We start from the raw sequence: 14,196 nt of genomic DNA, 5'->3' as shown, positions 1-14,196 counted from the left end.
CATTTTGGTTCATTCCCCACATGTCTGCAACAACAAGGGCTAGGCCAGGTCAAAGCCCGGAACCAGGACCTCAATACAGGTCTGTAAGTGGGTGGCAGAGACCAAACTACCTGAGCATCACCTGCTACCTCCCAGGGTGCACATAGCAGGAAGCTGGACTCAGAAGCAGAGCTGGGACTTGAACCCAGGCACTCCATTATAGGATGTGGGAGTCTCAAGCTTCATCTTAACCGCTAGGTCAAACGCACCCTCCCTACCACCAGTCTATTTCTAAATCTCCCACTGCCTTTTCAATCTCTCCTATTCAACATTTTCTTTCACTACAAGTCAACTTCCAGAGCAACCAACGTTTTGAGCATGACATTCATATTGTAACTGTATCACTCTTACCCTCCTCACTTGCATGTGGCTCTTTGTTCACAATCTCTTGTTCACATGTCTTGCTCACAGTGACAATGCAGTAAGGTAAGCAGAGCAGGCGCTATTGTATCCAGTTCAAGAATCAAGAAAGAGAGGTTCAGAAAGGCTAAGCAAGGGCCCATGCCATGGCGTAGCTGGTAAAACCGCCGCCTACAGTGCCAGTATCCCAAATGGGCTAGTTCGAGACCCGGCTGCTCCACTTCCGATCCAGCTCTTTGCTATGGCCTGGGAAAGCAGTAGAAGATGGCCCAAGTCCTTGGGCCCCTGCATTCACATGGGAGACTCAGAAAAAGCTCCTGGCTCCTGGCTTCGGATTGGCCCAGCTCCAGCCATTGCGGTCATCTGGGGAGTGAACCAGAGGATAGAAGACCTCTCTCTCTCTCTGCCTCTGCATCTCTGTAACTCTGCCTTTCAAATAAATAAATAAATAAATCTTTAGAAAAAAAAAAGAAAGGCTAAGCGACTTCCCCCAGGTGACAACACACAAGTCCTCACTTAAGTGGGCTCCTTGCCCATGTCCTGTGTCCCATGGTGCACACCACAGTGCCTTTTGTGGCTCTGAGGCCTGGCCCACACAACCCCTCAACTCTGACTCACCTTTCCTCTTGGTGTTCAGTCAGCATCCTCCAAAGAATTTCAATAAACAGAAGCACCAGCTATGCCTTCACTTTCCATGTCCCACTCAACCCAGTGGCATAATTCTAATAGCCTAGGAGCCTACAAATCAGACCTGTGAAGCTGCATTTGGCCTTTGTTGGCTACAAACAAAATAAAACAGAACAACAAGACGATCCTCGCGTTTCCTCCTCCCAGGAGCTCCCTGGAAACCCCAGCGCTGCCGGTGCAGCCTCTCTGCCTGCACCCCCATCACCGCCGGATTCCTCTCCCTGTAACGCGTTCATTAGCTCCCTGAGCACCACGTCCACACTTTCCCATGTGCTGTAAACCTCCCAGGCTCTCCCCAGACTGTGCACAGCAGAAATATAGATTGGTGGGGGTGTATGTGTTCTTTCAGGAAGGAAAAAGCTGGCCTTCCCAGAACAAGATTTCCCAAGACATGAGAATGATTTGTGGTGAGACTGGCCAGAGGCAGAGTCCCTGGAAGTCTGTGAGCCACTGAACAAGGAGAGCAGGGCTAAGCAAGCAGGGCTGGGGGCGGGGCACGTGAGGAGGGGCAGGCGCAGGTGCCCTGTGCACACCCACGGCTCACCCCCACCGACGATGGTCTACACGATCTGCGGCGCTGTCCCCGACAAGGAAGTGTGGGCGATAACCCAGTGGGAGCCTGGCCGAGTAATGAACAGGGTGCGAATGCACACAGGGCAGGGCGGTCGGCCTCCGTGTCTGCCTCTCCAGGGCCCTGCCGTGACAGCAGAAGTGTTGTAGCCTGGAAGATGTGCAGTTTCTGTCACTGTCATTACGACCGCCACTCCCCTTCCGCTTGGTGCTGGCTGCTCTGAGTGCAGTCTCATCTTTCCCTCAGCCCACACTTCTGACCCCACGGATCCCAGTCTCCTATCCTCTTGAGGACCCCGGGGGTCGGTCTCAGCGGAGCTTGCACTTCCAGCCCTGTGTTGTTAGCTACTAGGAAACATAACATGACTTGAGACGCCCGCATCCCATATTGCAGTGCGCGGGTTCGAGTCCAGCTCTGCTCCTGATTCCAGCTTCTGCCTGTTGTGCACCCTGGGAGGCAGCTGATGATGGCTCAAGTGCTTGGATCTCTGCCACCCACCTGGGAGACCTGGATGGAGTTCTCATCTCCCAGGCATTTGGGAGGTGTTGGGAGCACTCTACCTTTGTCCCTCCCCCTCCCCGTCTCTCAAATAGAAGTAAAATTTAAAAACAAAGCAAAAAACTCAGTGCTGTCCCTTCCCTGTATCTGACATTTGAGGTTTCAAAGCCACATCCTGGACTTTATCATGGGTGTGCTTCACAGCATCCTGATGAGGACTGTTCCCACCTCCAGCTGCAGAATCTGAAGCTCAGAGGAGCTGAACCACTCGCCCAAGGCCATACAGCTAGAACGGGGGCAGAAATGGTCCTCCTGTAGTTCCTTGGACACTGATCTGGGCAGCCTATCCCTGGCAAATCTAACTCTGTGGGGGTCCCTCTCCATAGGATGTCATCCTGGAGAGTGGGCAGAGAGTGCAAGTGGGCGGCCTCCGAGGCAGGTGGGGTGCAGTGCCTGGCACAGAGGAGCGATCCAGAGGCTCCTGTCGAAGTGATGGCTAAATCGGATGGGAAGGCGCTTGGCTGGAGCCACACCCGAAGAACAAGGCTGCTCCTCACCAGCTCTGGTTCCGGAGTGTCCTCACAGTTCTCATTTCTTACCACTTCTCATCCCTCTCCACTCGGCTGGAAGGACTCGGCTTTGAACTCCGGAAACGGAGCTGAGGGGCATCGCAGCTGGGCTCCCTAAACCTTTCATTGTCGACAGGAGACTCCCCTCTCTCCCTCTTTCCTTCAACCTTTCTCACACCTATGCTGTCAAATCCCTCATGTATGTGAAAAAAAATTTATTTTAAAATGGGTCTGTGTGGGGCCGAGGTCATGGTGCAGCGGGTAAAGCCACTGCCTGTGAGGCCCGCATCCCATACGGGCATCGGTTTGAGTCCCAGCTGCTCCACTTCTGATCCAGCTCCTAATGGCCTGGGAGAGCAGTAAAGGATGGTCCAAGTCCTTGGCCCCCTGCACCCACATGGGAGAGCAGGAAGAAGCTCCTGGCTCTTGGCTTTGGCCTGGCCTATCCTTGGCCTTTGTGGCCATCTGGGGAGTGAACCAGCAGATAGAAAATTTCTCTCTCTCCCTCCCTCTTTCTCTGTAACTGCGCCTTTCAAATAAATAAATAAACAAACCTTTAAAAATAAAATTTAAAAAATGGTTATGTGTACCTACTTTTTTTTTAGTTTTTAAAAATTATGGTAAATATAACAAAATTTACTATTGTAATCATGGTACAATTGTAAAGTAGGCAATTCAGTGTCTTAAGTTGTGCAATCATCGTCACTGTCTAATTTCATAATATTTTTATCCTCCAGAGAAACCCCATACCATTGGGCAGTCACTCCCCCTTCTTCACTGGCATCAGCCCCAAGCAAACCCTATTTTGATTTCTTTCTCCATGAATTTGCCTATTCTGGATATTTCCTATACATAGACTCATCCAATATGTAGCCTTCTGTGCCCAGCTTCCTTTACTTAGTATAATGTTTTTATGGCTCATAGAGCAGGACCACATTTATTTTTATAGCTGCATAATATTCCATTGTATAGATATATACCATGTTGTGTCCATTGATGGATGCTTGGGTTGGTTCCACCTTTTGACTATTATGAATCATGCTGCCATAAGCAGTCATGGACAAATTTTGTTTGAACATCTCTTCTCAATGAGTTTGGCTGCATACCTGGAGTGGAATTGCAAGTCATATGGGAATTCTATACTTTACCTAAGCCATAGCTGTGCCTAGCCTTTCCCCAGCATCTTGTCAGGCACCAAGATGCAAAAATGAATGAGATTTATTCTTCACCTGGAGGAGTCCATGGCTCCTCTTGGAGATGGGTGGTGTAGTTGGTAAGGACAATAGCCGGAGTGTGTGGTCAGTGAGTTTGCTCAAATCCAACCCTTTCGGAGGCTCTGCCAAGGAAATGACTCTGATGGGCGCAGCCCTTTGGAATATCAGAACTCTAAACTCTCCCAGGACATTCATGGTTGATGTTGTCAGGGACATGTACCATAGAAGCTAAGAGGAGATGTGAACGTCGAGGATCATCTTCCACAAAGTACAAGAAGACATAGAAGGGCCCACAACTTCAGAAAGGAAAGAGTCGATGCCACCATCAAGAGGTCTCTGAATATTCTGTTAACTACACCAATTTCAATTAATTGCAAGTCATTGTTGACATGAATAAATGTCCAACAATCATCTACTGACTTCCTATGGTGTGCCAGGTACTGTGTGGGCTATTTGGGAACACCCACGAAATTGCCCATTACGGTGCTGGTTACAATGAAGGAAAGAAGGCAAGGAAGATGGCTCTTGGCAGTGAGGATATTCTGTCAAGGAGATGACTTTCAAGTGTGCAAACACAGATTCCTCCTGGTTGTGGGGCTCACTCCAGCCCCAATGCAACAGGAGAGTTGCAGGATCCAGGGAGAGGGGAGGCTCAAGAGGAAAGCACAAGCAGAGGGGAGGATGAAGGAGGATGAGAAAGGTTGTTGGACAGGGGAACCTGTGACAGGTGTCCTCCCTCTATGCCCTTGAGGCACCCCATCATGTAACTGTCCTACTATGTTTACTGCAGCCAGAGGGCTTACTTATCTAGTTGTAGGGACTTGGAGCTGGGCTTTTGTCATTTCCCTGGCACCCAGCTCAGTGCCTGGTTTCCACCACTGAAAGACACCACAACTTTGCTGTGTGAAGACAGTATGAATTCTCTCCCATTTATATAGCTCATGCCACAGAGCAAAGCTGGGACCACAAGGCCAGAGTCGGTGTCCCCTTGGCCCTTCCATCCCTCTTGGGTGTGGCCTTGATTTCTGCCCCATTCTCTTTCATTGCTCTTACCTGAATAAAAGACCTGCCTGGGCGATTTCTTGGTAAAGTTTAATAAGGGGAACCTTAGCAAGCATCTTTAGACTCCCTGTTTATTAAATTAATAAAGAAAGTAATCAGTACAGTGTCATCGAAAGTCAAAGAAAATTGGTTTCCTCAGGAGTGTTCAGCAGTGGATTTCAATAGGGTGCCTGTTTGGTTGTTGGGCATGATCACGGGTGAATATCAAACAAACACAATCTGGTTGCTGTGGTTGGAAGATTCGGGGAATGAACAGTAGGGATGCAAATAGAAATGACTGCTCAAAACTCACTGGAAGGGAAAGATTGTAGCTTAACAAAAAATGAGGTCAAGGAATTCCTTTAGGATAGGAAAACCTTAAGCATATTTGTATGCAGAAGGGAGAGAGGCACTAATAGTAATTGCTAACATTTACTGAATGCTTCTCTGCCAGACATTGTTGGAAATATTTTCATTTAGATCTCTTGATGATCAACTGAAGTAGTCAAAAGACCATCAACATATCGTATAGGGCGACCTGGAGGTGCAAGGGTTTAGTGACTTGCCCATCACGTAGATGAGGTTGTGTGGACAACTGGAGGGTCAGTAACTGCACCAGGTGAGTGAAAGAAAATGGATAGAGATGAGAGAAGCAAATGGACTGGTGAGAAGATTCAGAGGACCTCACTGGAATACACATGGGCTTGTGGTTTCTGAACGGCTGTTTTCTGATCATTAGACTGGAATTGATATCTCATGCCAAAACAAGGCTCCTGTCTATTGCTATCTGAGCATGATCATCAGAGCTATGAGACCTGGCCAAGAGTTAACCTGCAGCGAGGAGGTTTGAAAGGACCATGGGAGAAAGAATAAAGTTATTTTATGACTGCACCTTAAAGCACACACTTCTTCATAAGAGGGTGATTTCGTATTCCAGGAGCCCAGCACATTACCTGGAAGAAAGTGGAAGTCAGCGAACATTGTCTATGGGAAGAACTGAAGCATGATCTAAGTACCTGAGAGTGTAGTTACTTCACAGGTGGAGCCAGAGCTTCAGCACGTCACATACAACGCCAGGACTCAACTCCATGGTTTCACAGGGAAATCGTATTATGCTATTTCTGCACACCCTAATTCAGAAACGCTCTCACTTCACCCTCATGTCATTGCTTGGTGGCCAGAACAAGTGGACAGATATTAGTGATATTACAAGACATGCAATAGGATCCAGCTATGCAGAAGTGACCCATGTAGAGGATTTAATTTGCCAGATCTTCGATATAGGCCTATAAACTGGGTCATTGTGCCTCAGTTTTGCAATCTGGAAATAAATAATAATAATACTGGCCATGTGATCCAGCAGTCCTTGGATCATAGTATAGTCCCTGCTATACTACTGTGTTCAAAGGAATGAAATCAGATATCAAAACGACATCTGCACTCCCAGGTTGCAGCAGTATTCAAGATATAGAATCAACCTAAGTTTCTATCAACAGATGAATGGGCAGAGAAAGGTATATCTACTCGATAAAATACTATTCAGCCATTAAAAAGAATGAAATTCTATCATTTTCAGCAACATGGATAGGCCTGGAGACCACAGTGCTAAGTGAAGTCAGCCAGGAAGACAAATGCCACATGACTTTATGCATGTGTAGACTCTTTAAAAAAAAAACTGAGCACATAGAAAAGAGTAGAATAGTTATCCCCAGAGGCTGGGGAGGTGGGTAGATATTAGGCCTAACAGATAGAAACACACAGCTAGATACTGGGAATAGGTTCTGGAGTACTGTTACACAGAAGGGTGATTATAGTTAACATTATTGCATTATGTAAATCAAAATAGCTAGAAAAGAGGATTTTTTAAAAAATTGTGTTATTTATTTATTTATTTATTTCAGAGTTGGGGGCAGGGAGGAAGGGAGAGACACATACACACAGAGAAACAGTGAAAAGAAAGACAAAGTGAGACAGAGACTCAAAGAGGCAGAGCGAGCTCCCATTCACTAGGTCACTCCCCAAATGCCCACAATGGTTGGTGCTGGACAAGGTCAAAGCCAGGAACCAAGGAATGCAAATCAAGTATCCCATGTTGGGGGCCATTTCTGGAGCCAGCAGCTGCTGCCTCCCAGGGTATGCATTAGCAGAGAGCTGTAATTGGGAGCAGAGCTGCACTCTGATGTGAGATGCAGGTATATCAAACAGCATGTTCATTGCTAGAGGAACACTCACCCACATGAGAGAGGAATTTTAGATGTTTTTATGACAAAGGAATGAGAAAAATGAATGTCTGAGATGATATATAATATAAATATCCTGAATTGATTATTGCATAATGTATACATGTACTGAAATAGCACACTGAACTCCATAAAAATGTATGATTATTATCTGGAAATTTAAAAATACACTATTGGTTTTAAAGTTTAGATACAATCCACGTTTGACTATAATGAAGTTTATTCAGCAAGCAACTCTTTTTTTTTCTCTTTTAACAAATTCTGAGGAACAAAAACCGTTTTTTTCTGTGTGTGAACATTTGAAAGCATGAATGAATGAATTCAGAAGAGTTTACTCCAGAGACATTTTAATTCCAATTTTTTACCGACCTCTCATTCACCTATAGTTAACTTATGAGACCACAAGACTTATGGTTAATTGACTCATGAGAGAATTTGAGACGAAGACACCAAGGTCTGTTTCTCAAGAGATTCATCAATTACTGGAGCAAGGGAATGGATCTCTGTGCCCATCGGTGGGAAATGGGTATCACCACTCTCAAAGCCAGGGAACCCCCAAAAGCAAGTAGGAAGATAATAGTCCATCAATCACTAGGGAACCTCTTTTTCAGAACGGTTTGCTTTGTCTTTCCATTTTTCATTTAGTTTTATGACCATACTGTTGAGCAACAGTGACCATCAACTGTGACTCAGAGGAGGCTGAAATTTGCTAAGCTGACAATAGATGGTTTCACTCTACTTTGATAGGAAACAATAAAACAGTCAAGCTCAAAGAAATAGTAGCTAACTTTGATTGAGGGCTTCTTTTGTCAACATAGTGCTAAGTGCTTATGCCTCATCCTATTTAATTCTTCCTCAAACCCTAGGAGGTAAGCATTCTTAGTTCTGCTTTTAAAGATGAGATATGTGAGACTGTGAGTATTTAAAACACTTTGCCTAAGTTATATATGTGGTAAGTGACAGTGGAGAGTTTTGAACCTCCTCCTATGGTAGCTGAAGACATGGAAGCTCACAGCAGAACTAAACCTTGCATGATCCCTAAAAGCAAATGGTGCAGGGCAGGGACTAACATTGGGCTACTGAACTCAAGCCCACTCAGCATCACTGGGGTGACTCATAGTATAGATGCTTTTGGGTATGAGAGAGCCCAGGAAAGGAAGTGCTAGACTGATATAACTTGAAACTCAGATCCTGGATGACTGGCGGGGCCAGCCTTGGCCAGGCTCCAAGTGGTCTGTGGCACCTGCTTAGCAGCAGGGAGCTGCCCTCACCCCCGTGCTCCCAGAGCCAGCGTTTCCCAGTGCCACTCTCCAGCCCCACCAGGAGAAGAGGCACACCCAGAGCCTGTTCACACTGCAAGTCACTCTCGTTCCTCACCTTGCATCTGGGCCACTGACTTCAGGTTCAGGAGGAGGAAACATGAGTTCTGGGTCTAATTATTGTAGATAAGATTCATCAAAGAAAGGGAGCTCAGCCTTCAGGTTGCTCCAAGAAAACCATCCTTACCTGAATGCTTAACTTCTAACAAAGAACCAAGTCCAGTTCCATGACAATGGCCACTGGCTTTAGAAAATCATTTTTATGCTGCTTCTTTTTATGTAGTACTAATCAGAGGAAGAATACAGCCAGACATAGAGATGAGATGGTAGTTCACCAGTGTTGCCTGAGTGGTTCAGAAATTCTATTTACTGAAAAGGCTTAACACATCTTGGTAACCCCTTCCAGGCCATCCTGTGATAACAACTGGGTTCTGAGAAGTTATAGTTGATGTACCCCACCCCACCATGCCTCAGTTTCACCATGTATAAAATGAGGAGTCACAGTCCACGTCTCATGGTGTTGTTGGAAGGACTACATGAGCTAATATCTATGAAGTGCTTGGGGCTTCAATCTATATGCTTTTGATGACTATTAGCTACTGTAATTTCCTTATGAAATCTAATGATCAACAACTGTACATCCCTCGGGAATGGATACTTTCCAAAGTCATGATTAAAGAACACACTAGGGGAGTCATGGGAAGTCAGATGGGTCAGGATTCACACCTGACTGGCTGGGAGACCCTGGGCAATCATTTAACTTCTCTCAGTCTCCCATCTGTTAAATAAGAATAACAATACTGGCTGTCTATGGAGCTGGAGAGAGAACTAAATGATAGCTTCTGAGCTTGGTACCAATTGGGCACCTAACCAGGGCCTGGTCAGTGTTATCAGCAAGAACCTACTAAGCACATTTATAGGTCTCAGGAAGAAAAGCCAGAAGTTCTGAGTGCTTGTGAAGTCTACATCTTCTCTTACGGCCAAAAAAAGCACTTCTTGAAAAAGCTCCGCTACTGCTTCCCTACTCCCACCACTTGTAACGCAAACCCTGCTCCTTGGCCTATACAGTCTCAGAGGCCAGACCCTAGGTCCTTTATATTTTACAAACTACACTCTTCGGAGTGTGCTCTGTGGCAGTCTACAGATAACTCCTAAGACAAATGCAGTCCTCACCATGAACACAAGTGACGATTTGTCACAGGCTAGTTTGCATTCATGAATTATTCCTCTCCTGAAGAGGTGAATCTGATCCATGGTGGTGGAAAGCCAGGGGCTTGACATATATCATCTCAATTCATCCTTTCAACCATCCTGTGCAAAATTATTCTTTATCAATACGGCTTAGGAAGTTTACGTATCTTCCTCACTGGATTCAAATGTAGCTTCTACAACTTTCGCCTGTGACAAGCCCATGATCACTTCCCTAAACACTGCTGCCTCCTATGCAGAGAGAAAATGGAGAGAAGGGGGCGCCAGATGCAGCTGCCTCCATGCCCTCACTGAGACCTGTGCACCTGCAGCCATCACTCAACAGCCAGGCTATGCCCCCCGGGATTTCAGCATGCATCCCTGCTTACAGTGCTCACGGGTGCCAGGACCCCAAGCCACCAGGCCCACTGACCCTCTCCAGGTCCTTTCTGTACTCCAACCACTCTCACTTGGCCCTCCCATTCTTGGCTTCCATGCTTCTGTGGCTGCCAAAGGAGTTGGCACTACCAAGCATGATGAACTTGTGCACAGAAAGAGAACAGTCAGGACTTTGGCAGTGTGTGAGTAGCACGTTATTAACTCATCATATTGCCATTGACATAGCAATCACAGCCATTCACTGACCATGCCATCTGGGCTTCATACTCCTCAAACGTCCTTGGGTACTTGGCAGACACTGTTATCCTTATCGTTCCTTTCTTATAAGTGAAGAAACCAAGGCTTAGTAAGATCGATGCAATTGTACCACAAAAAGGAGCTCAGCAAATTAAAACTCTGGTAAGATACCTTCTATATGGATCAGATTGGCAAAATTAATAAATTGCACAATGTACAATATTGGTGAGAATGTGGAGCAACAGAAACTCTTATACCACTGATGAGGGCAGAACTTAACTCTTGCTTGCCAGTGTCCAGGGAAGGAGAGAAAGTGCCCACCTTAGCATGATCCAGTCCACTCCTTACATTGAAATCACTTCCCTAAAGCCTCATGCATATACACAAAGAAGCCTGTATAAAATGCTTATAGCAGCACTCTTTGTGACAGCAAGATAAAGGAATATAAATGCCCATCAAACAAGAAAATGAGTAAATAAATGATGGCATGGTTATACAACGGAATACTATGAAGTCATCAAATAAATCATAATAGCTAAACTTATCAAAATAAATAATTTCCAAACATGTTGACAGCAAAAAAAAAACAGGAATCAAACTGATAATATCTGTCTTTATAAGATTTAATCACAAACAAAACAATGCTTAGAGATACATACACACATAGCAAAGCTATAAAATGTTCACGGGAATAAAACCCCAGCATGAGGATGTTGGTGACCTTGAGAAAGGAAGGGGAAAAAAACGGGGACAGGAATGCAGGAGACTTCCATGCATTGGTCAGGTTTTATTTCTTAAACTGAAACTGGGTGATAAATATTGTTATGCTTTTTATATGTTTTGATAATCTCATATTTTAATTTTAAAAATTTTATAAAATATCACTTCAGGTAAACACAGGAGCCAAGTTTAGAGTCCTTGTTTTATTCCTTTACAATTCATGATGCCATTTGTTGGAGGTGGTAGACAATGGAAGTGAAACTGGAGAGGAGAAAATGCTGCTCATTCCTTCCATTTGTACAAAAAGTGCCATTGTCTGCATTTCAAAGAAATCTGACTCTTTAAACCAGAGGCAATTTTGAAAAATAGGGTATTGAACACTGATAGCTTAAGTCATGTTTTTCATTACCTTGTTTTAATATTTACATGCATGTTTCTAAAAAATGCTGCTGACAAAGACTAACAAAAAGCAACAAAGAGATTCTCAGATTCATTTCAAAGGATTTGGTGGATACAGAACCCTACAGATATTTCATTCTCCCAAACACGTCTGTTAAATAGATGAGCCTAGGCTCTCCATTTAAAATGCCCTTAAGCTAACATACTCCATAAAGTTTTCCTTATTTTATTGAGAACTCTCACTAATTTCATCTATAGCAATTTAGGAAGTTGGCAGAAATGCCTTCATTTCCTCCTTTGTTTAAAAATAAATAAAAATTCATCCAATGTCCATCAATTGCCAGGGACTCTACTAGATGCTAGGGAAATACTAGTGAGCCAGACCGGCCCTGCCCTGAGTGAGTTTTCCTGGGGCACATGGACAAGTAGGGCAGTAGTTACGCGCATCTTTCAGCAACCACTGGGGATTGTCACAGGATCCTCCACAGATACCAAAGTCCAAGGACGCTCAAGTTCCTTACATACAAGTGCTTAGTATTTGCATGTAGCTGATTGCATCATCCCATAAACTACAAAGCATGCCTAGATTAGTTAGAATACAGAATGTCGTGTGAATGCTATGTAAATAATTGCTATACTATATTGCTTAGATAATAACAAGGGGGAAAAGCCCATATGTGCTCAGTTCAAATGCAATTTTTTTCAAATATTTTTGGGCTGAAGTTGAATGAATCCATGGGTGCAGAACCTGCAGACATGGAGCCCATAGATGCAGAGCACCAACTGTGTAATGCAATGGCAGGTGGGGTACGCAGAGTCTTGCTCTAAAGGAGCATATGAAGAAACCGGACCCTGTCCTGTTGGATCTGAGGAGCCAGCGAGAATGTGATATGTAAACTAAATCCTAAAGGATGAGTGGGGATTGACTTCTAGGTAAAAAAGCAACTTAATTGTTTCCTTTCAGACAATTTAGTAGTACTATTGTTGAGCTGCCACTACCAACCAAAACAGAAGGAAAAAAAAATAATATTTTAAGCTATTTCTTAACCTAAGGGGAAAAAAGAGCAGTAGTTTGCTTAAACAGGAAGGTTCTTCTCCCAGTGCAGCTCCCCAACCTTTCTTCTGTGGGCTCAAAACAAATGCCAGGAGGATAACTGGATTCCTACTGGCCTTCTGCAAATGTGCAAATACATCACCCAGTCTAAGCGAGGAAGTCAGATGCCCAGACAAGAACATAATTACTCAGCTCTACTCCATGATTTAAAAATCCCTCTTGTCCTTGCTACCCAGGAGAAGAACTAGGAGCGCAGCTTCTCAGCTCAGAGGGATCATAACACAGACAAGAAGAGGAGGGAAGGAGGTTATCAATGCAGCAACCTCTCAGCCATGTTCCTTCCATTTAATGCCCTGGGCCCCTGCACTCAGTGGCGTGGCTGAATAACTGACCTTGGACTTCTTGTAAGGTTGAACATTCAATCTGCTTACACGGTGTCTGCCCAAGGAGCTCATTTCCATGAGTCGCCAAAGCAAACGTCTCACAAGAAATCATGCTCTCCAATCAAAACCAACTCCCCAGAATCCCACTAATCAGGCGACCCAGTGACTAGGGTAGCAGGATATAAAAATGAAGATCTCAATGTTTATTAATTACAGTCAAATGCAAAATCACAGTGCTGTCCTTCAACAAATGTAGGCACTTAAAAATACTTTAAACAAGAAAGTGATTTTCAAAAATTCAAAGTAAGAAATCTAGTACAAGCAGAGATGGCATTCTGAAGTATCATCAGTGAATTTTCACACAAACCTTCCATCACAATAATATTCGTTTATATCTTCAATCTTACACAGCAACAAAGGCACAGTGAGAAAGACAGAAATTGCTTCTGAAAGAGAATCAAAGAGGCCTGGAGCGATTATTTTTTTCTAAAGGATCTTGGAGATTTGAAATAAGGCCTGTTTCTCCACGGGTGCACACCATTCGACTGCGAAGGGAACAGCAGCATCCTTTGCTCTGATTTTACCTTTGAAGAGAATGAAAGGAACTCAGTGTAACACGCTCCCCCACAAAGACAAGCAGAATTCAAGCCTAACCGCCCAGAAACGCTATAATCAAAGTAAACACTAATCCTGCTCCTCACAGATGTCGTTAATAACACGTTAGAGCATTCAACAGCATTTCTTTCTCCAACTGATCCTCCCTTGAAGGTTTAACAAAATCTTTCTGGATTGGAAGAATTCCAATCATCTATAAATGACAAAAAATGCCGAAACTTTGGGCTTGATAGCTTCGTTAGAAACTGACAACATTCCAAAGTGAAAGAGAGGACGAGCGGTGGTACCAAGGGCTCTGTTACTCCAGTGTCCCTCACCCAAATCCCTGCAGCCACAGAGTTTACATTTACATAGGGAAGCATAGGCTGCCAAAATTGCAAGCGTGCAATGCCTGAGTGTGTATAAAGCTGTCCTCTCTCCAACAGCTCCCCTAATTAACCAATGTCCATCCTGGTCCATCAGGTCAACCTTTTTTGCAGACTGCCACATGTTGAAACATCTGAAAAAATATTACAAACTGCAAAACTGGCCAAGCACGTAGATATCATCAAGTCAGTGGAAGCGATGCTAGAGAGATGCCAAAGTCACAGGAAAGCTGCTCTCCAGAGGAATCTGGCAGAGCAGAACCAGAAAACAGCTGAAGAAAAGAAAATGGACAATAAT

At 44.5% G+C, this 14,196-nt stretch overlaps 1 protein-coding gene across 3 annotated transcripts in view; it reads right to left on the bottom strand.

Annotated features, from left to right (window-relative positions):
- The window catches only part of DPYS (dihydropyrimidinase), a 108,389-nt gene that overhangs the window by 7,573 nt on the left and 86,620 nt on the right, over positions 1–14,196 (bottom strand). For 2 of the 3 annotated variants that reach the window (XM_062188123.1, XM_062188124.1), the window contains exon 10: positions 13,101–13,502. The exons of the other annotated variant lie outside the window; for it this stretch is intronic. Coding sequence is in view for 1 of the 2 variants with exons in the window: in XM_062188124.1 (XP_062044108.1) it covers positions 13,499–13,502 (4 nt within the window). In the remaining variant the exon portion in view is untranslated. Of the gene's footprint in view, positions 1–13,100; positions 13,503–14,196 lie in introns of those variants that run through there. 3 annotated transcript variants of the gene reach the window in all.

Source organism: Lepus europaeus, chromosome 4 (assembly GCF_033115175.1).
Source record: "Lepus europaeus isolate LE1 chromosome 4, mLepTim1.pri, whole genome shotgun sequence".
NCBI classification, from domain to species: Eukaryota; Metazoa; Chordata; class Mammalia; order Lagomorpha; family Leporidae; genus Lepus; species Lepus europaeus.
Note: the sequence above shows the minus strand (reverse complement) of the source record. Positions and strands in the feature narration are given on the sequence as shown.